The sequence below is a fragment of the Aptenodytes patagonicus genome, chromosome W (assembly GCF_965638725.1).
Source record: "Aptenodytes patagonicus chromosome W, bAptPat1.pri.cur, whole genome shotgun sequence".
In the NCBI taxonomy this organism is placed as follows: Eukaryota; Metazoa; Chordata; class Aves; order Sphenisciformes; family Spheniscidae; genus Aptenodytes; species Aptenodytes patagonicus.
Window position 1 is genome coordinate 4,911,490 of NC_134981.1, and position 23,329 is coordinate 4,934,818.

The 23,329-nt window shown below is 52.4% G+C and overlaps 1 protein-coding gene across 2 annotated transcripts; it reads left to right on the plus strand.

Moving 5' to 3' along the window:
• Positions 1–1,885: 1,885 nt before the first annotated feature.
• On the plus strand, positions 1,886–23,202 carry LOC143172103 (proline-serine-threonine phosphatase-interacting protein 2-like). 2 transcript variants are annotated; one of them, XM_076361357.1, is made up of 15 exons: positions 1,886–1,996; positions 10,577–10,677; positions 12,891–12,968; positions 13,922–13,956; positions 15,048–15,154; positions 15,862–15,924; positions 16,389–16,487; positions 16,689–16,734; positions 17,127–17,206; positions 18,807–18,905; positions 19,442–19,538; positions 19,855–19,936; positions 20,951–20,985; positions 21,519–21,576; positions 21,774–23,202. In XM_076361357.1, exons 1-14 carry the CDS (start codon positions 1,910–1,912, stop codon positions 21,566–21,568), a joined length of 1,059 nt encoding a protein of 352 aa, XP_076217472.1. In that variant the 5' UTR covers positions 1,886–1,909; the 3' UTR covers positions 21,569–21,576; positions 21,774–23,202. The 2 variants fall into 2 exon arrangements, with proteins under 2 accessions (XP_076217472.1, XP_076217473.1); XM_076361358.1 differs by lacking the exon at positions 1,886–1,996 and adding an exon at positions 2,681–2,742.
• Positions 23,203–23,329: the final 127 nt, after the last annotated feature.

Here is a 23,329-nt window from a genome sequence, read left to right on the forward strand (position 1 = left end):
GTGCTACGTGCGTTTGCATAGAGGCGTTTAAGTTGGGCCCCCGATGAAGCTGTCTCCCTGGCTGGAGTTCCTTTGTGCTGCTCTTCAGGCGCTCTCCTGCTGACCTGTGATCCTTCTCCAGGCTCTGGGCATCTAGTGCTGGCCCTGGCATCCAACTGGTAGGAGTGGGATGGATTGAGGTTCCCCTCCCCCGGCATCTCTAGTTTAAAGCCCTCTTCACCAGCTTGGCAAGCCCATGACCAAAGATGCTCTTCCCCTTCTCTGGCAGATGGACCCCGTCAGCCCCCAGCAGACCAGGTTTCTCACAGCGAGTCCCATGGTCTAAGTAGATGAACCCCTGGCTGTGGCACCAGTCCCGTAACCATTTGTTGACTCGCCAGATTCGACTGGCCCTTTCAAACCCCTTCCCTTTGACCGGCAGGATCGATGAAAAATCTACCTGCGCTCCTGGATCCCTTACCGCCACTCCCAGGGCTCTGTAGTCCTTCTTGATAGTCCCCAGACTGCTCCTGGCTGTGTCACTGGTGCCCATGTGAAACAACTGCAGTGGATAATAGTCAGTGGACTGTACGAGGCTCGGTAGCCTCTCGGTGACATCCCTGATGCGAGCCCCCGGTAAGCAGCACACCTCTCTAGAGAGTGCATCCCGTCGGCAAATGGGTGCCTCCGTACCGCTCAGAAGAGAGTCACCTACTACTGTCACCCGTCGCCTTTTCTTAGTGGCGCTGGTTGTTATACGGGGGGCAGATCGGGCTGCATTACTCGGCTCCAGCGCCTCTCCTGGTGTGACCGGTCTTTCCTCTTCAGCCTGCAGAGCGGTGAAGCGGTTCTGCAAGGGCACCTCAGGCTTCGGGGGAAGTCTCTTCCTCCTGCTGGTCCTCGCCTTCGCAACCGTCCATTCTTCTGCATTATTGGCCCCCACGCTCCCTTCTGCGTGTGGAGTTTTTGGCTGTTTGGCCGTGGGCTGCGGGTCCACTGCAGACTGCACTTGGAACCAGCTCTCTAGCTCCTTCTCCACCTCCCTGATATTACGCAGCCTTCTCACCGCCTCCTGCAGCTCAGCCACCTGCTGCAGGAGGTCCTCCACCTGGGCACAGCTTTTGCAGGCAGGTCTGCTGCCTGTCCCTGCCCCAGGAGAGAGGTCCAGGCACTCCCTGCAGCCTGAGGTCTGCACTGCAGCCTCTCCCTTCAGCAGTTCCGTCTGCGTGGAGGCATCAGCCGCCGCTGGGGTAGGTGGTGCAGACCCCCCAGCTGGAGCCGTGGCCTTTACCCTCAGATGAGTGCCCGCCATTCTGCCTCGAGGGTCAGGTAGGACGAGTGCCCTTGACCTTTGCCGATGGTCACAGAATGGTGCCCAGTTCCTGGGTTACGTGTACTCCAAGTCTCCCACTCGGCCATGGAATGCCCCCCCTTCGAAGAGGCACCCTCCCTGTGTGCCCTCCCACGCGAACTGACGTGCCATGCCCTGCGTGCCCGTCCTGGTCGTGGCGCTCCTGGTCACTGGCGCTCCCTGGGGCTGCCTTTAGTGGGAGTGCGGGGTGGCCGCCGTTACTCCTGGCCCTGCTCACGCCTCACCAGCCGCCCTGGTGAGAGCTGGCGGGTCCCTGCGCTCCCCGGGGGGTTTCCCCGGCTCAGGAAACCCCCCTGTACGCTGCGATCCCCCGCTCCGCTGCGGGACGCGCCTGCGCAGGAGCTGATCACCTCTGCGATCTACCTGTCCTAAAGCGCGCCCTTCCAGCGCAGTTAGACCAGACGGAGAAAACTTGAAGATTTATTGCAGGATTCACACCTCGGAGCGTTTGGTGTGTTTGCAGCTGGGCAGATTTGATTCAGATCTGAAACAAGAGACGTGACACTACCTCTGCTGACGGGTCGGGAACTGCAGCCGCGAACACTGAAGGCAAAATCCATGCAAACCTGCCTTCATCAGTATAAACCTCAGAAACGTTTGCCAAGTGGCGGTGGCCTCAGGCCACAACTGAGCAGATTTATTTCAGTAAGTGGAAAATGCCTTTTTTTTTACGCTACCGGGCTGCTTTAGCTGTCCCCGTGCTAAAGCAGAGGCCGCGGCTTAGGGCAGCGGGTGTGATTCGGGCTTTCCGGCACGCAGTGTCCTCTCTCATCCGCTTTCACCTTTTTTAAGAACCGCTCAGAGGTCGCTCACCCAGCGTCTCGTCCCGGGCAGCGTCCCCTGATCAACTGGGGATAAGAACAGGACGCGTATGGTGAAACCTTCCCAAAATACTCCGGCGACCTCCGGCCAAGCCAGGCGGGGAAGGTGCTGAGTGGGGAAGGTGCTGCGTGGGGCAGGGCCGTGCAGCCGCCGACCTTCGTTGCTCACCCTCCGCTCCGTCTTTCCTTCGTGAAACCGTGCGGGTCAAGCGGGTTCGACCGTCGCTAGCGGGTTTCTCCCCGTGGGGCGGCGATACCGTGCCTCGCACCCCCGCCGATCTCACCCGTCTGCCACGGGAAGAGGTGCCCTCTGCAGCGGCACGCCCCGCTCCCCAAACCCGCAGGGACCCAGGAGCGCCCAGCCGAGCTCCAAGCGGCGGGCGGGGGTGGGTGTAGCCATGCTGGTTTTGGGGGGGGGGGGGGGGGGGGGGGGGAAGAGGGGACGGGACTGGGTGGGGACACGGCGCCGCGGGGTGGGACCGGCGGGACGGGGCCGTGCCGGGAGCGGCGGCGGAGCGCGGCGGCGGCGGCGGCAGCATGCGGGAGGCGCGGTTCAGGGACCACTTCTGGGTGAGCCGGGGCACAGGCGGGACCGGGGGCAGCGGGGAAGGACCCGGCCGGAGCCGGGGGTGGCGGTGGGGGGTGTCACAGCCGGAGGCAGGGGGGGTGTGTGTGTGTGTGGTGTCACCTCTCTCCGGTCAGAGTTGGCTCCAAAGCCGCCTTCGTGGTCCTGGGGTGCCTTTGCTGAAGGCTCTGAGCATCCCCCGGCAGGCACTGCCCCCGGTCCACGCGTGTCCTGAGAGCTGTGGCTTTGCAACCTGCCCCGTGCAGCCAAAATATGCCCCGGCGAGCTGCCGCTGCGCTGCTGGAGGAAGCCGGTGCCAGGCTGAGGGTTTGATAGTATTAATTGGTCACCCGTGAATTTCTTGGAGGCACCATGGCCAAAAAGGGTCTTTTGATGTCGACCTAATCCCGGACGGGGAGCGAGTCCGTCTGTGTGCTGCTGCCGCCGAGCTGCGGGAAAAAAGCCACGGTTTGGGGAAACCCACAATTTATTCTTTTGAGTCTGAACTGTGCTTTCGGGAATGGAGAAGTGCTGAATAGCCGCTTATGTGCTGCAGAGCATTGGCACTGTGGCTGCTCAGTTCCTCTTGGTGTGCGGGCCTTCGTTCCAGGTACTGGCAAGCAGGAAATAAATTACAAAATTTTGTCTTTTGGGGCTGAAAATCCCCGGCTGTGAATGGCGCTCAGGGTTTCCCAGACGATGCCTGGGAAGCAGCTCCTGTCTTGCAGGACGGGGGGGAAGGTGCATGGGCCCCGGGAGGAGCGGGCGCCGGGTTTGGGGCTCCTGCGTGTTGTGGAATGAGAAGGGTTAATGCAGAGCACCGGGCTTGTCCAGCATCGTTAGCGTGTTATCCGGCGTAGCGCCGTCAAATATGTAAATCCCACATAGGTATCGAACCTGACTTGGAAAATGAAGCCAGCTTTGCAGCCGACAGCCGTTTCTCAGCTATTCGTTGCCCGAGAAATTTCCACGGTGCTCCCTTTGCTTTGCAAATGTGCAGGAGGGGAGGGGTTCGAGGGTGGTGGCAGCATCCCCTTGGCTGGGGGGAATAGCTGCGATGCCAGGAGAGTTGAGTAGACATGGTTTGTCACGCTTCAGTGGCGCATTGGATTGAAGAAGAGGTCCTCGCCATGGGGCTGGCTTCGGCTAGCGCTGCCCGGTTTGTTCCTCTCTGTGGCGTGGTGCTTTCTGAACGAGGATCCTGGAGGAGGGGGCTCGGTGGGAGAAAATACCAGGGCAGGAGCTGCCCCAAGCCCCGAAGGCGAGGAGGAGCCGGGACGTTGCATGGCATGCTCATGCCTGCCCAGTCCTTTTTATAGCAAGCATGACTATTTACTGAATAATCCTCTTGCTGAGCCCAAAACTATTGGTGTTGCCGGGGATTTTGCTTAGCTTTTTCCTTTCTGAAGCCTGTGTGCTTCAACTCCCCCCTGACTGACGTGCCTGGGGCAGGCAGCTGGGGCGGAGGTTGGATGGGAGCGTGATGGACGTGACTCAGTGGAGAGATCGAGGCCCTGCTGCGGTCGTTTGGCCCATGGAAAAGGCAGGTACCACCCCTAGCAGCCTCCATGCCACGTACCGCTGACTGTGCATCAGCTGCGAGGGCTGGGAGGGAGGGGGGAAACGAGACACGGGCAGAAAACCCCAAATTTAGACGAGGTGCGGAAGGCTGCTCGTCCGGCTTCGGTTTGCTGTTAAGTGCTGTGAGGGAGCGCAAACTTCCTCCTGCAATTTTTCCTCTTCAATTACTTCACTTAAGCCAAAAGGGAAGGGGAACTCTTTGCCGAAGCAAGTGATTTTGCAGTGGTCAGGACAGCCCGATGGGAAAGGGGAGATTCTGGGAGGGTCGCAGGGGAGGGATGCTCCAATTGATGGGACAAAGTCTAAAAAATAACCTTTAGCTTTAAACCCCGGCAGTTCTGGCTTCCTTGGTGGGGTGCGTGTCTATCTTTTCCTGCACTAGAACCTGGTCCCTGCCGAAGTTCATGGAGCGATGCTCATGATGCGCTGTGTCGGGAAAGCACATTGAGAGTTTGCTCTCTGCATTTGAGTTTGCTCGTGCTCTTAGGTCTCAGCACAAGATGATAATTTCCCTTAAATAAAGGGGTTTGCTCTTTCGCATCCTACCGCGGCTCCTGCTCGCCCGGGGGCCGAAGTCCAGAGATGTCCGAAGCTGCACGTGAGGGCCAGCGTTGCCCTGAATGCCCCCGCTCACGTGATGCTCTCTCCCGCAGCCTGTGCTGCCTGCAGCTGCCTGCAAAAGAGCTGTGCAAAAATAAAAATGCGCCGAAGGTCATGTTTGTTTCTTCTTGCCCTGCCTGTAGCGATTGCTGCGAGTTGAGCAAGTGCGGGGTTTTGTTTTCATTTGTTTTTGCAACCTGCTGTTCTCCTTTCGCGCTACGAGGTCCCTTCGTTCACTTTAATAATTTTCTTGGTCCGTGCCTGGTTCTCCCCAAGCCTGTTCTTGCAGAGTATTTCGGGTAACCCGACAGCAAAGCTTTGGGTCTCATCATTGGGTCCTTGCAGGCACCTGTAAAACTACGTGGGAAAAATAGAAATGATGATAATGCTAAAACACACTTTAAGTCTGGTGTATTGGCTAACAGCTTGCAACTTGGGGAGTGGATTCTCAGTCATTTTGCTTTTAATGAGACAGAAATAATAGCTCTGCTCTCTGCAGCGTGTTCCAGGGTGCATTAAAAAGAAGTATTTGGTAAAACATTAAAAAAAAGCGCAAATAATGCTGAAGACTGAGACCTGCTGACTCTCACCAAGGTTGGTCTGGTCAAGCGATTTTTGAAAATAAGACTCAGGTATCTAAATCTTTTAGGTACTCCCAAATATTTATTTGTCATGCCAAGAAAAAGTGATGCTGCTAAAAGAATCCATGGCTCAGGCAAGTCATCTGCAGTAAAAGCTGCACTGGCATATTTAATTTTCTAACAAAGCATGCGGCAAAGTGTCTGAAAACACTTATTTCCCCCCCCCAACACATAGGAAAGAGCTATTGCATCCCTTTTTGCAATGGCAGAAACGAAGCCTGGGGGAAAAGAAATGCTTTGCCCCCCGCTGCAGAGCAAGGGAGCGCCGGTGTCTGCAAAGGAACCCGCTACCATGGTTTATGGATGGCATTTTGTCAGGGCTGTGACCGGCTGTATTTCTTCTTCATTGCCATGATTTTTTTTTTTTTTACCCTTGTGAGGCTGGCTGGGGATAAACTCCTTTTTTCGGGACGGGGGGGGTCGCTGCCAGCCCTGGGCTCCTGGGTTCATTCCCCAGCTGCTGACTCGCGATATGACGCCGGCATATCGGCAGCGTTATGAAATCCTCAGGTCGTCGTTTGAAAGGAACAAGGTGGGGTTTGTGGGAAGAAGGAATTGCATCGAGGCGGGATGGTCCGTTGCTTTGTGTCTCTGGGACGAGCAGGGCAGATGTGTTGGCACAGAGGGGAGGAAACTTCAAATGGAAAATTATTAACCAAAAAGCTGCTTTTCACAGGATGCCGTTCTCAGGTGGGTGAATTTGCAGCGAGTCCTCTTCCTCCCTGCCATGAGTTTTGTCTGTCCTGTTGTACCCACCTGGTTATGGGATGGGGAGGAACTGCAGCCTCTTGCAGGATTGCCTGCTCTCCTCACCCTGCTCCCTGCAGGCACCAGCACAAGCATTTTTCTTGGTCTCAGCAACCTCTGCAGGACCCTGAGTGATTGTGAGGCTGTACTGACTGCGAGCAAGAATGGCACAGCCATTTATTGTTGCACGGTGTTTGCAACTACCAGAATAGACATCCAGGTTCTGCTGTGTTTCTCAGAGCAGATGAGGCTGAGGAGAGATACTAAGAGCTCTGCACAAATAAAGATCTTTCAAGAGATAGTCCATGAGCAGTGCAGTGCCCCAAACCTTTCATTTTTGGGAAGGTTGGGACAGACTGCTTGAGGGTAGGAAGGCTCTGCAGAGGGACCTGGACAGGCTGGGTTGATGGGCCGAGGCCAACTGGATGAGATTCAACAAGGCCAAGTGCCAGGTCCTGCACTTCGGCCACAACAACCCCATGCAGCGCTACAGGCTTGGGGAAGAGTGGCTGGAAAGCTGCCCGGTGGAAAAGGACCTGGGGGTGCTGGTCGACAGCCGGCTGAACATGAGCCGGCAGTGTGCCCAGGCGGCCAAGAAGGCCAAGGGCATCCTGGCCTGTATCAGAAACAGTGTGGCCAGCAGGAGTAGGGAAGTGATCGTGCCCCTGTACTCGGCCCTGGTGAGGCCGCACCTCGAATACTGTGTTCAGTTTTGGGCCCCTCACTACAAGAAGGACGTTGAGGTGCTGGAGCGTGTCCAGAGAAGGGCAACGAGGCTGGTGAGGGGTCTGGAGAACAAGTCTTCTGAGGAGCGGCTGAGGGAACTGGGGTTGTTTAGCCTGGAGAAAAGGAGGCTGAGGGGAGACCTCATCGCTCTCTACAACCACCTGAAAGGAGGTTGTAGCGAGGTGGGGGTCGGTCTCTTCTCCCAAGTAACGAGTGATAGGGCAAGAGGAAACAGCCTCAAGTTACACCAGGGGAGGTTTAGATTGGATGCTAGGAAAGATTTTTTCACTGAAAGGGTTGTCAAGCATTGGAACAGGCTGCCCAGGGAAGTGGTTGAGTCACCATCCCTGGAGGTATGTAAAAGACGTGTAGATGTGGTGCTTAGGGACATGGTTTAGTGGTGGACTTGGCAGTGTTAGGTTTACGGTTGGACTTAATGACCTTAAAGGTCTTTTCCAACCTAAATGACTCTATGATTCTACGATTCTCCCATGCCGTTGGCTTTGTAGGGTGTGTGTCTGGAGGGGGTTTTCCATGTAAAGTGGGGTAGAAGATGGAAATACCAGGCTTAGCAGCTTTCCTTTCAGCTGTGACTCACACAAGGTCATAACGTGACTTCAGATTCCCACTAGAGCATTTTAGCCCCTCTTTTGGCTAAAAGTGGAAACAAAACCCAAAGCATCACAACAAGCACACAAATCCCTTCTCCTCAGTATGTCCATCAGGAGGATGGCACAAACCCAGGCAGCGGGTCAGGAAGGCGGTCATGTCCTGCTGAGCCCTGCGGACTTGAGAAACATCAGCTGCTGCTTTGTCACCTTGAAATCATCTGTTTGTAGTTTCCATGGGCTGTCCTCTAAATAGCACATGGGCCCAGCGGGGAGGACCAGGACAGCCGCGTGCTGCAGGGTGGGAGGACAGATGCTTGTCCTCCCGCATCCCTCTGGCTGGGGAGGGCTTGGTGCAAGTCCCCACCCTCCATACCTGTCTTTGGTTTGGTTTATTATGTCTTTAAATCTTGTCCTCTGCACCCATGGCTCTGTGCTGGCCGTGATGCCCTTCCTCTTTCATTGCTCCCTGCCAGCCCTGCCTTTGGGTCGTCCCACGGGCAGTCACCCTGGTCCTTTTTATTCTTTCCGTGCCAACATCTGCCCAGAAGGGTGCTGTGAAGGCTGGTTTCACGGCATACAACCCTGCCCGGCTCCTTCTGGGCCAGGAGCTCCTCCTGCCTGGAAGCAGCTCTTCTGGAAAGCTTCACCATCTCTGTTACCTCCCATGTTTCGTGTAAAACCTTGCACTGTGAGGTCTGGTCCAGTTTTGGGCGCTTAGGAAATACATACGTGCTGGAATTAAATCCTTCTACTGGAGGAGGAAGAGTGATAAAATAAAGAGCTTAGTGCACATTTTTGATTGATGCTCCCAATGTTTCCCCTGGCAGTTCTGCCTGGTGCAGCGAGCCCAAACGTCCCAGGCAGCAGAGCGGGACGCAGGAGCCTTCGGGTCCCCTCTGACACGCAGCGATGGGTCTGACCGCTCCGTCCTGCCTGGGCTTGCAGCAACCGACAGTTGTTCTCCACATCCATTTTATTTCCTTTGAAACTGGGGATGGGAAGTCAAGTTAGGACGTTCCTGTGTTTTGCAACTGTCGTGAAGACTGACTTCAGTGCAAGCATGTTTCCTTTTTCACAGACCCGATTAGCAAAGACGCGACGCAAACTGAGAACTGGTCGTGGGTTTATCAGTAATAAGCCCATTTCGGAGGGACGTTTGTGCTTTGTAAAGAAACAGAAACCGTTTCGGTTTCTGCTTAGGTCCTGCTCCACTGTCCTCTCTTCCCGTGCGTGCCACGGACGGAGCAAAGCTGATCTGGGATACCTGGGGATTTCCTGCAGGCCCCACTCCATCAGATCTCCGCTTCATTTCTTGCTTTCTGGCCACTGACATTCAAGTCCTTGACTTTTTAGGGAAGTCCACCTAATTAAATCCTTCATTTATCACAAATACCAGCCCTGTTCCTCCTCATTTCTTGCACCAGGTAAGAAATCCCCCCTTCTGCTGCCCACACTTTCACACCAGTTCTCTGCGTACTCTCATCCTGGCTTCGAACCATTTCCTGAATCTCTCCGTCCTGCCATTGTTCCTCTTCAAGCTTCTTAATAACTGTTTGTGGCTTTTGCTCCCTTTCCCTGAGTTTTGTATCTGCTCCTACCACTGCTTCCTTTCTGCAGCCTGTTTCCCTATATTTTTTGCTCCCATATGTGCTGTTCTATGCAACACCGACTGGCCCTCTTTGCAGAAGACGACAGGTAGCACCTTCTGCTCAGCTCCCCGCATCTGCTTCAGGCTTCTTCCAGAGAAGGAACTCGTGGTCAGAGCATCTCTTTGTATTATCATAGCACTTAGGAGCCCTGCTCTCGGCCCGGGTCTCCAGGGTGGTAAATCCTCAACAGTCATAGGGCAAAAATCCGTTTTTTGTCCTAAGGTGCTTCCTGGCACATGTATGAGGAAATGGGGTAGAGTTAGTCAACCTTCGTCCTAGCCCACCTACGTCATTGCTGCATGTAGCTTGCTTTTTTTTTTTTTTAAATAAGCATCAGTACAATATATGTTTTTAAGAAGTCATTCGAAGGAAAGCACTGATCCTTCAGAAGTCTATGGGAATTGTGAGCGGCACTGCGGGGCTGAGAGCCCTGGGTTGGAAGATGAGCCCTGGGTTGGAAGATGAGCCCTGGGTTGGAAGATGGGACTTGGCCCTGTGGGTGGTGGAGGCAGGACCCCTCCACGGCTGTGATGTTTTGTGGGGAGTGAAGAAGCTAGCCCTGTGTGATGTGTTGGAGGGCATACAGCAGCGGTGGGGGAGGACCTGGTACTTGGGGACATGACCTTTGCAGTGGTGTTTTGAATTGATGTGAGTGGGACAGGGTTGCTTTTCGCAAGGCCAAAGAGAAGGCTGTTGCAGCAGCAGCAATCGGGTGCATCCATCCATTGCTGTGGAGGCAGCAAGGGAAGCCCATAGCTGAGCAATCCCGTGCAGAAAGGTCTGCTAAATTCACCTCCAGCTCAGATGCAAGCTCCTACAGCCAGATGTGAGGGTGATGCCCAGAATAGTGCAAGTCAACGCTAACCAAGATCCATCTCCATGTCTGCGGAAACTGGGAGGAGCAGTAGTGAGACGGGCTGTATCTAGAGACTTGGAGGGTTTTTAGTGTTTGATTTCATTAAGTCAGAGCTGACAGCTAAGCTCTTAGGAGGAGATGCCATGTGCCCTGGGGCCAGCTGTGCTTAGGCCAGGGGGGAGCAATAGGATGTGGTAGGACTGAGCTTTTCTGTTTTCTGAAAGTCATGGAAGTGCCTTGTCCCAAATTGCCACCGTTGTTCTCATTGTGGAGCCTCTCCCACCCCTAAAAGAAAAAGATCTTATTTCATAAAGAGGCAGTTGCACACTTGCTCCCAGCTGAGCCATCGCTTGTGCAAGTGCTGCTGGAGGTGGCAGCGGCCGTGGACTGCACTGACGGGGATGTGACTCCTGTTCTTGTGTTTTCAGAGTACGGATCTGACAAGCACAGTTGGCTACGACAGCATCATTCAACACCTGAATGACGGCAGGAAGAACTGCAAAGAGTTTGAAGACATTTTGAAGGAAAGGTATGGAGCTGCCCCTGAAAACGGGTTGGGTTGAACCCGGGAAGTGAGGTGGTGGCACTACTTCAGCTCCTCGTACTCCCAGTGTGGTTTCTGTTGCGTTTAACTGTCCACTACGCTAAAACACCTTTGATTTTTGACTGATGAGGAACTTGTTTTCTTACACTGTCCTTTCCTTGCACAGCTGGTGCTGTGGTATGAAGTCCATGCCCACGAATCCTCAGCTGCGAGGCAGCGATGGTGCCCAGGACTTGATGCTCACATTTTGAACTGTCAAAAAGAAAGAGGAATCAGGAGCAGTTTAATAGTTCAGTCTTACATGTTGCCAGACATCTGTACTGATGTGTTTGCAGCTGTTGGTGGTCTGCCCAGGCCACCCGCTCTCCCATGAAGTTCACCTTGCAGTTCAGCTTGCAGAAGGTCAGGTGAAGACCTTGGCATAGGAGAGGCATGGCTTTGTCCTGAATTTGTCTTTGTACATTATGGACGGCCCACAGATTTTATGTTAAAAAGAAGTAGTAGCATTAGATAGCGTGTTTATTAATCAGAGGATATGACCTAAGTAGAGGTTCTGTGGCTACAAAGGCGCAACTGAGATGGTCTGGCCATGTATTTTGGCTTTATGGTTCACCTGGTTAGCAATGGCTGAATACGAAGAGTGTTGTAGAACAACCCTGAATTAATGTAATTTTGGTATTGAGAACTGGAGAAAACAAACCTCTGAATACAAGACTTGGTACAAAAGAGCCTGGAACAAATATAATGGGGATGAAGAGGAGGAGAACTTGCAGTTAAAAATGTCTAATGCACCTACACCTATCTAAGCTGTAATCCCATGTTCCAGGAAAATTTGGGCTTCCCAGCTGCCCAAGGAACAATCCGCTGAACCCTGAGAACCGTGTCCCACTCATCCATGACAATGGAGAGAGTGCAAAAAGCCTCCTCCACACCCTGTGCCCCGTTCCTCTTTGCTGTTGAAGGAGGTGTAGGTTCCTGCCGACCTGTCTAGCCAGGAGGAGATTAGAGGCTGGACCTGGGCTTGCTACTGCTCTGAACATGGCCCAGTTCTCCATGTACAGCATGGCTGTTACATGGTCCCAGCCATGGAGAACATGCCTGTTGGATTTGATGCTTTGTCTCAAAAGGAAGTTCATGGGAATATTGTTAGATAGAGGAAAAAAATGGATTTATAATCTTTATTTTTTCCATTTCCTTACAAGCTTTTGGAGTTTTTGAAGAGTTATGTTAGGTGAACCCCACTGCCAAACTCTAGAAATTGACAACATAGGCAACTGCATCTGCGTTAGAGATATTTTAGGAAGCTATTTATTTTATCCAGTAGACCTTCTAATGCAAGCCTCTAGCAGTACTTGTTTCTCTCCACTGCCTGCAGACAGCTAGGGCGGCTTGCCCAGATGGAGTTATCTACACTTGACCAAGCAAGTCCAGCCCTGGTTGTCTGTAGAGATTTCAAAGCAACTGCAGAAAGCTGGTTGTTCTTAGACTGCAACACATAGGCTTTCTTTTCCCCCCCTCTTTCTTACAAGAGGGGAGGACAGTACGATCTCTCAAAGGTGTTATTTGTGTTACCTCACAAGATGTGGCCTCTTCTTCAGGTGTTCTCCCTAAGGACCAGAGGTGGGCAGGAGGCAGTACCTATCGCCTCATTTTAAAAAGTCCTGAAGAGCTGAAACGGCCCAGCTGAGCTTTGGGGTGCATGTATGGTGGCTGAGTGGTCTCTGAGGTGCCTACTCCCTTCCGTCACATTTGGTTTAAATCAGCCAAATCGGATTCAAAAGTACTTTGTGTGGATGGACCGACAGACGCTGATGGCTGAGATGCAGAAAACGTGTGATCGCACAAGCCTTGTTCCCATTGGAAACGGAGCTAAAAACTACTCGGGTGACTCACCTGGCTGCATCTAGCCACCAGCTGCACTGGCTGCTTAGTCCTCCATCTCCTGCGGAGGTGGTCCTTGCACCCATTGGCCATGGGGAGATGGGGAGAGCAACGCATCGGGACCACAGACACAGCAAAACGAAGTGTTTTCACTAGAAAGGCTGTTGGGTAACTGCAAACAACAGTCTTCCTTCAGCCACAGTTGGTTTGCAGCAGGTCAGAAGATAGGGTGTTAAGAGCGGGTCTTGGCCTCTGCTGCAAACAAGTATCGGTTTCTGAAATGAGAACTTCCTCTCATTTCTCTCTTTCCTCAACAGGGCAATTATAGAAGAAAAATATGGCAAAGAGCTCATTAACTTGTCGAAGAAGAAGCCCTGCGGGCAGACGGAGCTGAAGTAAGTCCAGAGTCCTGTGTATGTTTTGCTTTTATGAGTATCCTTACTTGGAGCAACGAAGGAGGAGGAGAAGGAAGGAGGCTGTGAGAGACAAAACAGTGTTGAAATGTGATTGGGACGCTACCAGAAGATGATCTGAAATCGGTCTTGTGAATGAACGGTGCACAGCTGGGTTGGCCTTTGCCAGTAAATGAGTTGGACTCCACCAAGTTCCCACCAGCTGTAGACTAACCAAAGCATCACAGACGCTCAGGCGAGATGTGGGCTGGTGATTCACCAGAGGGTCGAGGATCATGAGACCTTGGGTTCGCTTCTGACTGTTTTTGTGGCCAGAGGGAAGTACAGGTACTTCCTCGACTCAGACCATGCAAATCTTCAAAGCCGAGCGTGTTACCAGCCCGCAGGGGTGCTGTGGCCGCTGTGGTTGGCTCCATGAGTGGGTCTCCACTTCCCCAGTGACCCTTGGCACCTTCTGCTTCCTGCTTTGTTTCTGTACTTTATACATGCCTGGTCTGATGTTCTCTGATCATTTAATGACAGTTTTATATTGAGGTGTCACGTAAAATGTTTCTGAAATCTTTATTGCACAATATTAATAGGGAGAAAAGTTCCCTACATTTCCAACCACTGGCCAGTGCACCATGTAGAAGGTGTTCATATCTCCCAAATGATACTTTTAGGAGGTTGCCTGAAACATTTGTCATGAAAGTCAGGATTTTTAATAGCATCCAATGTTCAGAAAGATGTAAAGTAGATCTCAAACCACGTGAGCTGCGTTATGGTCGCCGAGAGGGAAAAAGCCGGAGGTGTAAAGAGGGTAAATAAACCTGCTTCAAGCTGCTTTGGCCAGTGTGGAGTGAGGGACTTGCTGTCTGGTTTGGGAGAGGTGCTCGGCTGATGCCAGCACCTGGCCGTGCTTTCCCGCTCTTTTTAATGCTCTGCCTGTTTTTCAGCACGCTGAAGAGATCCCTGGACGTTTTCAAGCAACGTAAGTAATTCTTCGTCTTTGTGTTTGTCAGGACACTTGGCAGCACCAAAGCCTGCAGGCAACTGCTCGGGAAGAAAATAGCAGAGAAACCTCCAAAACAGTGTGATGCTGCTGTCAGGCATAGGCTGTCCTCCTGGTCAGGCTCATTCCAGCATGTGGGGTTCGGGATGGAGCGCTCCAGGGCACGGGTGGGAGAGGACACCCACGGGGGTGTCCCTTTGGGGATCTCTTGGGCTTTCAGGGCTCACTGCAGCTCAGAGGTCGTGCTTGCGTTGTACATCAGAAGCTGTGCATGGGAAGCTCAGGTGGAGTTTGTTGGACTGGCTCACCTTGCCCTCTTGGAGCATCTAAAAGATGATGCTTTGGCCACCTTATATTGTCCCTTCGTTGCCACGTGTCACAGCCCGCCGGGGTACAGGCAGCCAGCATCCCTACCCTGAGGGCTACTGCTCTGCTACCCTGTCCTGAGCGCACCCGCCAGCCCAGCCAGGTCTGTCTGCTGCCCTGTACCTTGGCGGACCTCCCTAACGAGGCTCTGCCCTCGCAGCAGCCGACTGTTAATAGCTGCGGGTTTGAAACAGCTCTGGGGGTTGAATCGTGAGCTACGGTTTGGCTTAGCTCCCTTGATAAGCTCGCTGGGGTGGTGTTTCGCGGTATGGCTGCTCACCTTCAGCAAGATGAGCCCGAGATCTTTTTAGCATTAGTCTTTCTGTGCGCCAAGTTGGTTGTCTGCTAGCCCGGGGCAACGCTTCCTTCAGACAGCTGCTTCAGGGTGCGATGTGTTAAAACGTGCCTGAATTTGTCTGGATGAGGGGGAGATGTGACTGTGCTTCTTTGAATAACTTCTCTTGTTACGAGTTTTCTTAAACTGAAGGGCAGGCCCCAGCAGGACTGATCCTGACTAGCTCCTCACATAGGCAGGCGCTGCTTGGAGGCTGCTTCAAAAGTGCTGCTGCTTTTATGTGTTTCTGCAAGGGGATGTATGATGTGGGGTCTCTGGGTCATTTTGATGTCAGCTGCAACAGTTGACTTGAGCAACAGAGTCTTTTTAGGAATATATATGTATTTTTAATTTTTTTTTTTCTTTGCAGAGATAGACAATGTGGGGCAAGGTCACATCCAGCTGGCGCAAACCCTTCGGGAGGAAGCAAAGAAAATGGAGGACTTCAGGGAAAAGCAAAAACTGCATCGGAAAAAGGTCAGGCGCCACGGTAGCACGTGCCTTTGCCGCAGGGTGTTGATCCTGCCCCAGCAATGGGCTGCTCCCGGCTGGTGTCTCCCGCCGTGCCCCAGCCCCCTCCGTGCCCCCGGTGCCTGCTGCTGCCAGGAAGTCCTGAGCTCCTTCCTACGTGTTGCAACCATGCTGGTGAACTGTGCGGCAGCCTCCAACTTCCTTCTTCTCACTGCCACGTCTTCTCCTTTGGGCAACTTTTGGGGCCAGCGATAGCAGGGGCTCAGCTCCAGGGATGCCAGCCTCAGCCAGGGGTGTTTTTAAAGCCTATATATAGTGCTGTATGATCTCCACAGCGTCTGCTAAAATCGGCAAGCTCTTTAATTTCTTCTGGCTTGAGATTCCTTTGCCTGGAAAATGAGGGAAAACTGCTAGAACCAGGGGCTGGTTTGGACCTAGCGGAGGGGAGTGGCCTTCCCAATTTTGCCAGACCCTATGGAGATGATACAGTACTACATATTGCTAGGATTTCATGTGTAGAGCTCCTTTGCATACACAAGTGGAGGCTTAGATAGAAGCATAATAGATGGGGTTTGTGAAGATGCATTGGGTGGACGAAGGTCCTTAAACCCATCTCAATCTGGTCCGTGCCTCTTCCTTTCCTAAGCCACGTAGTCTATCCTGGAGCTTCGATGGTCAGTGACGTGCTGACTCCGTGTCTGTTGTCTTCACAGTTAGAGCTGATAATGGAGGCGATTCACAAAAACAGGAATTTGCAGTACAAGAAGACCATGGAGGTAAAGCAAACGTGCTTCTGTTTCTTGCCATATGGGTTAACGCTGCTAACACGCACACGCATAGCGCTGGGGCAGACTTAAATGCGAGGGTCCTCCTCCTCCACTGCCACTCTTGACATCGTGTCTGCACGAGTCGTATGCAGGGTGTGCTCGGAAAAACTGAAGAGTACGCCAGGGACACGGCCAGTGGGAGCCTTGCAGGGTTGGATACGAGTGATTTAGATGTCATGGACTCGATTGCCATGAGCTTTTCATCCCAAACGAAGAGCAGCTTGTCTCATGAGGTCGGTTTTGCCCAAGCAGTAGGGCCCCTGGGACTTTGCGTGCCGTCCCCTGCTCTGCTGGCAGCCCGTGCCCACCTCTTCCCTCGTAGGCTGTGCTTTCCTCCAAAGCCTCCTGCGTGAGCTGTATTTGCATCTCGTTGCTTGCTGACACACTCCTGCCCCGTTTGGTGCCTCTCCTAGGCCAAGCGGCTCTACGAGCAGCGTTGCAGGGATAAGGATGAGGCGGAGCAGGCTGTGCACCGCAATGCAAACCTGGTGACGCAGAAGCAGCAGGAGAAGGTACGGAGAGGCGGGTGGCCGTGGGGCAGGGGGAGAAAGGGGTGTCTCTTCTCGCAGCTCTCCTGCCCCATGCCTCTTTTCTCAGCTCTGGGGTTTGGGGTGAGATGGGAGAGCTGGTGATGTTCCCTGATTGGGCTGCAGTGCCGTTGGCGATGCACCAGGGCTCTCCTCTACCTTTTTTCTCTCTCCCATTTTTGGCAGCTGTTCCTGAAGCTGGCTCAGACGAAATCGGCTCTGGAGGACTCTGGTGAGTGTGGAAATGCAGCGTTTGGAGGGTGAGGGGAGCGTTTCCCGGGGCAGGGGGTTGTGAAGCCATGGCATGGCTCTTGGGTGAGCTCCGGCTCTTGGGTCAGGCACGGCTCCTCAGAAACACATGCCCAAGATACCGGAGGTGGGCACCTGCCCTGGAGAAGCCTGCGTGGCCCCATCAAGGCTGCTCCCACCATTTCCCTGTGGCAGGACCCTCCGCCTTGCTGCGCGGCTCTGCGTTCCCTTGCAGTGCCCACCCAGAGCTGAGCTCACGCATTACTGCTGCTTTCTCCCTGACGTCCCAGTCATTTCAGGCTTCACATATTACCTTCTAGTGAAGGGGTTTTCTGAATTAATGTTAATCAGATGACAGTGTGATTTCTCTCGCAGACCGGAATTACCAGCAGAGCGTTATCACACTGGAGAAGATCCGGGAAGAATGGCAGAAAGAGCACATCAAAGCTTGCGAGGTAAATGCCCCAAAACGCTTTCACGTGGCAGCGTTGTCCTCTGGACGCCCACCCCTCGCTGCAGGGGTCAGGGACGGTGCAGATTTGCCGTCTCTGTATTCCCCTGGCAGCGAAGCAGCAGGATGTGTTGCGGCTAACCCTGTGTGTGTCTCACACTTGGCTTCTGGATTCAAGGTCCCACTACTTCAAGGTTTCCACTATTTTTTTGTTTTTATTTTTTCTCCCACCGCCTTTAAAAATCGACAGAGTCAAAGTAGTGACATTTTTGCCCATTACCTGCTTGCACATTTGGTGTGGCCGTCGTCTTGAACAGCCGTGGTCACCTCTGCTTACTTGGCGACTCAAGGCCAATATGTCCTACAGCCGCAACAACACCTAGCAGACTCTGTCTGAAACTCTGAAAGACTTTAAATGACTTTGCAGCAGAGGCCAGTGGCAGGCTGGGGATGCAGGCTGGGTGAAGCCATCTCCACGTGAACGCTGTGTGCCGGGAGCCCTTCACCTTGTATCTCACAGACCACGTGGTAGCGTGGGAACCCCTCCGAGCGATTGTATCAACCTAAAGCAGACTGCCTCATAGCAAAGTGGTCTAGCAAGGATTTCTAGCATGTGCTGGGGAAGTCCAGAGCTGGTAGCGAGAGGACCGTGCAGCTGCTCTGCTGCTGACCTATGTCTTGTAGCTGCCTGTGATCTGTGACCGAGGGATGGACAGGGACTGCAGAGATCGAGGTTTTATCTCAGATCTGCTGCAAGCTTGCAAACAGCCTTCCCATTCCCAGCTGTGCCGATCCCTTCCCAAGCTACTTCTCATCAGGCCTCTATTTTACTTTTTCCTTTTGAAATGGAATTTGCTGTCTGTTTTGCATGGCGTGTGTCGGTGTCTCAGTGTTGGTGTGCTTTTGATGTCTGGGGTCTCTGGAAGCCTCTCTGATGGTGGGACGTGGAAAGCAGTAGTTTCACTTCCACAGATGGATCACGTGGAGGTTTTCCCCTCGGTGTGTTGCAAAGGTCATAACTGATAATGAGTGCATATGTACACTTGGGATGAAAAATTATCTGTCATGGAAATGTGTAAAGGCACACGAAATTGAAGTATACCACACAGCAGATTTCAAAAGACTTGAGTTTAAACCTGCTTGGAATAGGGCTGGGCAGGAAAGAGGGAGAAGACCAACCAGTCAATGCACCTCTGTTTTCATACATCCCCAGTGCTTTTTTATTGCTCTGTACCTGTGGGAGGGAAGTGAGCTGGGACCGCAGGACCACGGGGTGCCTAGGGAACGTGCACTGCCTTTAGAAGCTGGCTTCATCTCCCCAGAGGGAGCAGTGTGCCAGGTGACCCCTTCCACATCGGTCCTGCAGATCTTCCTGAGCTTAACACTCATCTTTGAAATACCTGGTTGTGGAGAGGGATGATTTCTCCTCTGAACGAGCTGGAGGACTCGTGGTTTCCATGTTTCCTGCAGGAGACCACCACCACCTGCGCCTCGCTGAGGACAGTCATCTTTGTAGTGCCACTTCGGGATGAGAAACATTCAGGATAAAAGAGATTTGCTTTCGTTTTAAAGATGTGAGGGCCATTTTGTCTGTGTCGTTACAGTTCTTTGAGACTCAGGAGTGCGAGCGGATCAACTACTTCCGCAACGCCCTCTGGCTTCATGTCAACCAGCTCTCCCAGGACTGCGTCCAGAATGATGAGGTGCGTCAACTGAAAATCTCCATTTTTCTGTTTGGAAAGCAAAGCCCAGTTTGCTTTCCTGTGCACTGAGCTGTGTTACGCCCGAGTTGGGCTGTGGCCTTTGATCGTCCACCAGACACCAGCATGAGTGTGCAGGCAGAAGGTTTTGGCCAGAGCTCTTGCAGATGAGGTTGCCTCTGGGATTCCCACGTTTTTTGAGGGTGGTGAAGCACTGGCCCAGGTTGCCCAGAGAGGTGGTGGATGCCCCATCCCTGGAAACATTCCAGGTCAGGTTGGACAGGGCTCTGAGCAACCTGACCTAGTTGAAGATGTCCCTGCTCGTTGCAGGGGGGTTGGACTAGATGGCCTTTAAAGGTTCCTTCCAGCCCAAACCATTCGATGATTCTATGATTTTGTGATTCTGTGATTCCCCTACCATTGAAGCTTGTGTCCCGGGTGAGCGCTGGGCTTTCATCCCATGTGTGATAAAAGATTGGAAAAAACCCTCTTGTTTTTTGACCTGATGTATAGAAATGCTTTTTATTTCCCTTTTGCAGAAATATGAGGAAATCCGCAAGAGTTTAGAGATGTGCAGCATTGAGAAGGATATTGATTTTTTTGTAAATTTACGGAAAACTGGAAGTTTGGCCCCAGGTAAGAGCTCAGTACAATCTCACAAAGTAGTGCTGACTTCCTTGCGCTCCTCATGGAGCTGCTGCTCTGATCAGCATCAGTTTGGATGCAAAAAACATTGATTTTGCAACATCCCTCCTTTCATTCACTGGCATGCAGCACTAGTCTCTGCCACTTACCACCAGCCTCTGAAGATAATCTCCCCCTTCTGTAACTTTTAATTTCCTGATCAGGCATTTTCGCAGAGAGAGGAAAGACTCAACAGCTGAACGTTGCTGTTGACAAGTAGTTTATGCGTATAAAAGGTCTGTACTTTACTATTGTTAACTTTTCCTAGCTCCTGTTGTTTATGAAAACTACTATAATACAGAGAGAAATGCAACTCCTGTGAGAAGTTCGGTTCCTGTACCTATATCAAGGTAAGGGACATAACATGTACAATTGCAGTTGCTATTGCAAATGATGCTTTCTCCCCCAAAAGCACAGTTTGTTGCTTTCAGTCTGTTGGAGGCTTGATTTGGCAGTATTAGAGGAGAATATTTCCCACGCTACGTAGTCCATCGCTCTCCACAGCAGGAGTTTTGCCAATGTGCTGCCTATTATAAGCTCTTCAGGGACCTCCTCAAGCCCAGTCAGGGGTTTTTGCTCCCCCTTTTGGGATCATTTCTCCCTTCTCAGGGGTGGGAATATTATTGTGGTGAGGGTGTGCTCATTTTTTCTTGTGCCAAGCCTCTTCCAAAAGTCCTTTGCATTGAGGTGAGCGGCTGTGGTACTCGGACAGCAGAAAAGCAAGGCAGTTTTGTGTCTTGCTCTCTCTGGGAACAGTCTGAGCTCCCTTTTAGAGCAGCCTTTGGTACCAAAATGAAACCTTCTAGGCTTCCCTGCACGGTTCTCCATGTGGTCTGTCTATCTGAAGAGAGATGGATCAGTTAAAAGCGTGCGTGGGTAGAGAGAGGAACAGCAGAGCCAAATTCACTCCTCTGGGACAGAAGCTGGGCAGGGAGGTCAGGGTGAAGGATGCTTCTGCCGGGGGGAAGATGAGGATTCAGGGCCAAAGACTCTTGCTAAAGATGAGTGTGCCACTTTGGCTGTCACGTCAGGAGAGGAGTCATGGCCAATTACGGCTTCCTGATGTGTCACTCTGGGCAAAGGCATGTAAAAAGGCATGCCCCGAGGCCCACTTGTGAACGTTTCCCCACCTTAGGTTATTTTTTCCTCTTGCCCACTGTATCAGCTTCAATTCCCGTGTTTGCCAAGCAGGTGGTGGTGAGCCCACCATGACATGCCTTGGTACCAGGTCTCCAGAAAGCCCAGGCTGGCCAAACCTCTTGCCCTCCCACCAGCTCTGGGAGGGCAGCTGGGGAGCGCAGAGCCAGGGCAACGGGAGTCCCGTAGCCATGCAGATCCTCAGCTCTGTGTTTCCTTCTGTGCAGGAGGGGACCTCTACCCACCCCGACCAGCGCGCCAGGTGAGTTACTTGCTGTATGGGGTTTCTGGCCTCACAGAGGAACTCTCTGCTCTTGCTCTTCCCCATCAGATCATGAGCTTTAGCTCTCTAAAGGAATTGCTTTAGGTGAAGCTCCTGCTCTAAGTCCGGTCCCCACTGAAAGATGCTGGGAAGTTGGGCCCTGACTTTGGAGGCAAGGTTTCACCCAGGAGGAGTTCTGATCAAAGCCCTGCGTGTAGGCAATTCTGAAGCTTAAGGATATCTAAGCTTGGGATCCCACCCGTCTCTGCAGTTTGGGCCCTTCTCTGCTTCAGCAGCACGAGCTGTATCATTCCCAGTGCCACTTTAGTGATGGGATACTGCAGCGGGACTCGGTAAAATGAGGTCCTGCTTTGGCTTTTGGGCAAATCAAGTCATCTCTCTGAGTCTCATTCCCCCCTACCTCCCATCCCTTTAACACGGGTGGCCAGCGCATGGTGTTTCTGTCCTGCGTAAAGTCTCGTAATGAGCACTTCTCCTGAGCAGACCTCATTTTTTTGTGCTCTGTGTTTCAGGTGAGCCTGATTACACCACAGTTGACGGCTACAGCTTGATACATCACTAACAGCCACAGTAAGTACTCACATTTGATGAAGAAAGGATTTAATATGAGATGCAGCTACACAGAGGAGGGGCAGTGGAGAGAGAAAGGCCACCGGTTAAGGGATGACATTTTGAGGTGACCAACTGGGAGTGATGATCATGTCAGCCCTCCCATCGCTTGTCTGTGCTGGGGCTGTGGTTTAGACGCTGTTGATCCTGTTCTGTAGGTTCTCCAGGCAGAAGACACTGGTGGTCTGCCCACCGTGGCAGAGGTGATGTTTCCAGTTATTCCCAGCCACACAGAGCTGAAGTGCTTCTCCTTTTTCAGAAAGTATTTGAGGACTCTGATAATTATTTGTACATTCAGAAAGCGCCTACTAAAAATCTGTGCCTTTGATCAGCAAACTCTTTGGACGGATATCCCACCTTCATGCTCAGGGGAAGAAAAGGAATATAAGCAATGGACCTGGACACAGGGCGATCTTCTGCGTCGGAAGAAGTTTTTGATTTGAAGTTCTTCTAAAGGGCAGCCACCTGGGGGAGGCTGGAGCCTCCCACGCACCAGTTAACTAGAGAAGTCGTATGTGCTGAGGGGAGTGTTGTGACGCTTTGGGCACGCTGGCTTGTGTTCAGGGCATACGTATCCCACTCAGAGCTCAGGTTACACTTTTGCCCATTTCTAAAGTCTTTCATTAATGGTGATTAAACTTGTAATTTAGATTTAATTTCGGTCATGTCTCTCAGGGAGCTTACTTAGAGGAGCACCAACCATGGAGGAGACCATGGGTCTGGCTTAGCTGTGGATGTGCTCCAGGCTTAAACGCTGATACTGGAAGCTGATTTGCACCTTGCCTGGTGCAGCGGTCCACAGCACAGCTACCTAGCGAGAGGCTGTGCCACCACAAACCTGCTGGGAAGTCCTGCACCCTACAGCGTTGTTGAGGATCTGAAGGAAGTTGGTCAGCTCTTCCAACCGCCTCTCCAATGAGGGGATTGCGGTTTTTTAGGCTCATGGTATAGCTTGTCCCTGGTAGGCTTTGGAGACCCCCTTTTGATTAACTTCTGGGAATCCCTGAACTTGGACTCATTCTGGCTATGCACCACTGGAAACAAACCGTTGGCCTGGAGCCATGAAATGCGTTTCCTGACCAGGCCTCCTCAGAGTTCATGCCCTTTTTGTTACCGTATATATGATTATGGCTTTGATTCAGAAGCTCACATGCCTCAGGGCTGCTGGTCTCTCTGAAGTCCCTGTGTGCGGTGTTGCTTAACAGCTCCTCAGTGCCTTACGACACTGGACACGGGGACGCAGGACATGGGGACCAGCACACAATGTAGCTGTCTAAACCTGGTGCCAGGTGACTAACTTCAGAGCAACAGGAGTTGCTAGCTGTATGATGTTCTTCAAGTTGAATCTGCATGACTTCAGTGTGTGCCTAAGCCTACCGGTCCCCGGGGCTTCTGCTGTATTTCCTTCTGCGGAGAAGATCACGGTGAGCTTTAACGTCTGTCCTGCTGCATTATAATGAACTGTGCAAAGTGCACATGTCAAGCAATCAGTTGTCCTATTTTATTTCTGAAAGACCAAGCGTACAAATATTCTTCTGAAGGAGCCTGCTGTATTCTTAGTTCTTTAAATACATATTTTAAAAATAAGTTTTGAGACTCGTGTGCTGGATATTTTTTTTTTAAGGTTGTCACGTTCACTTTCTGTCGGGGCTGGGGCTGGTACACCTTCAAAGCACCCTAGGATGTTCGGATGGTGTGAGTTGCCTCTCCTGGA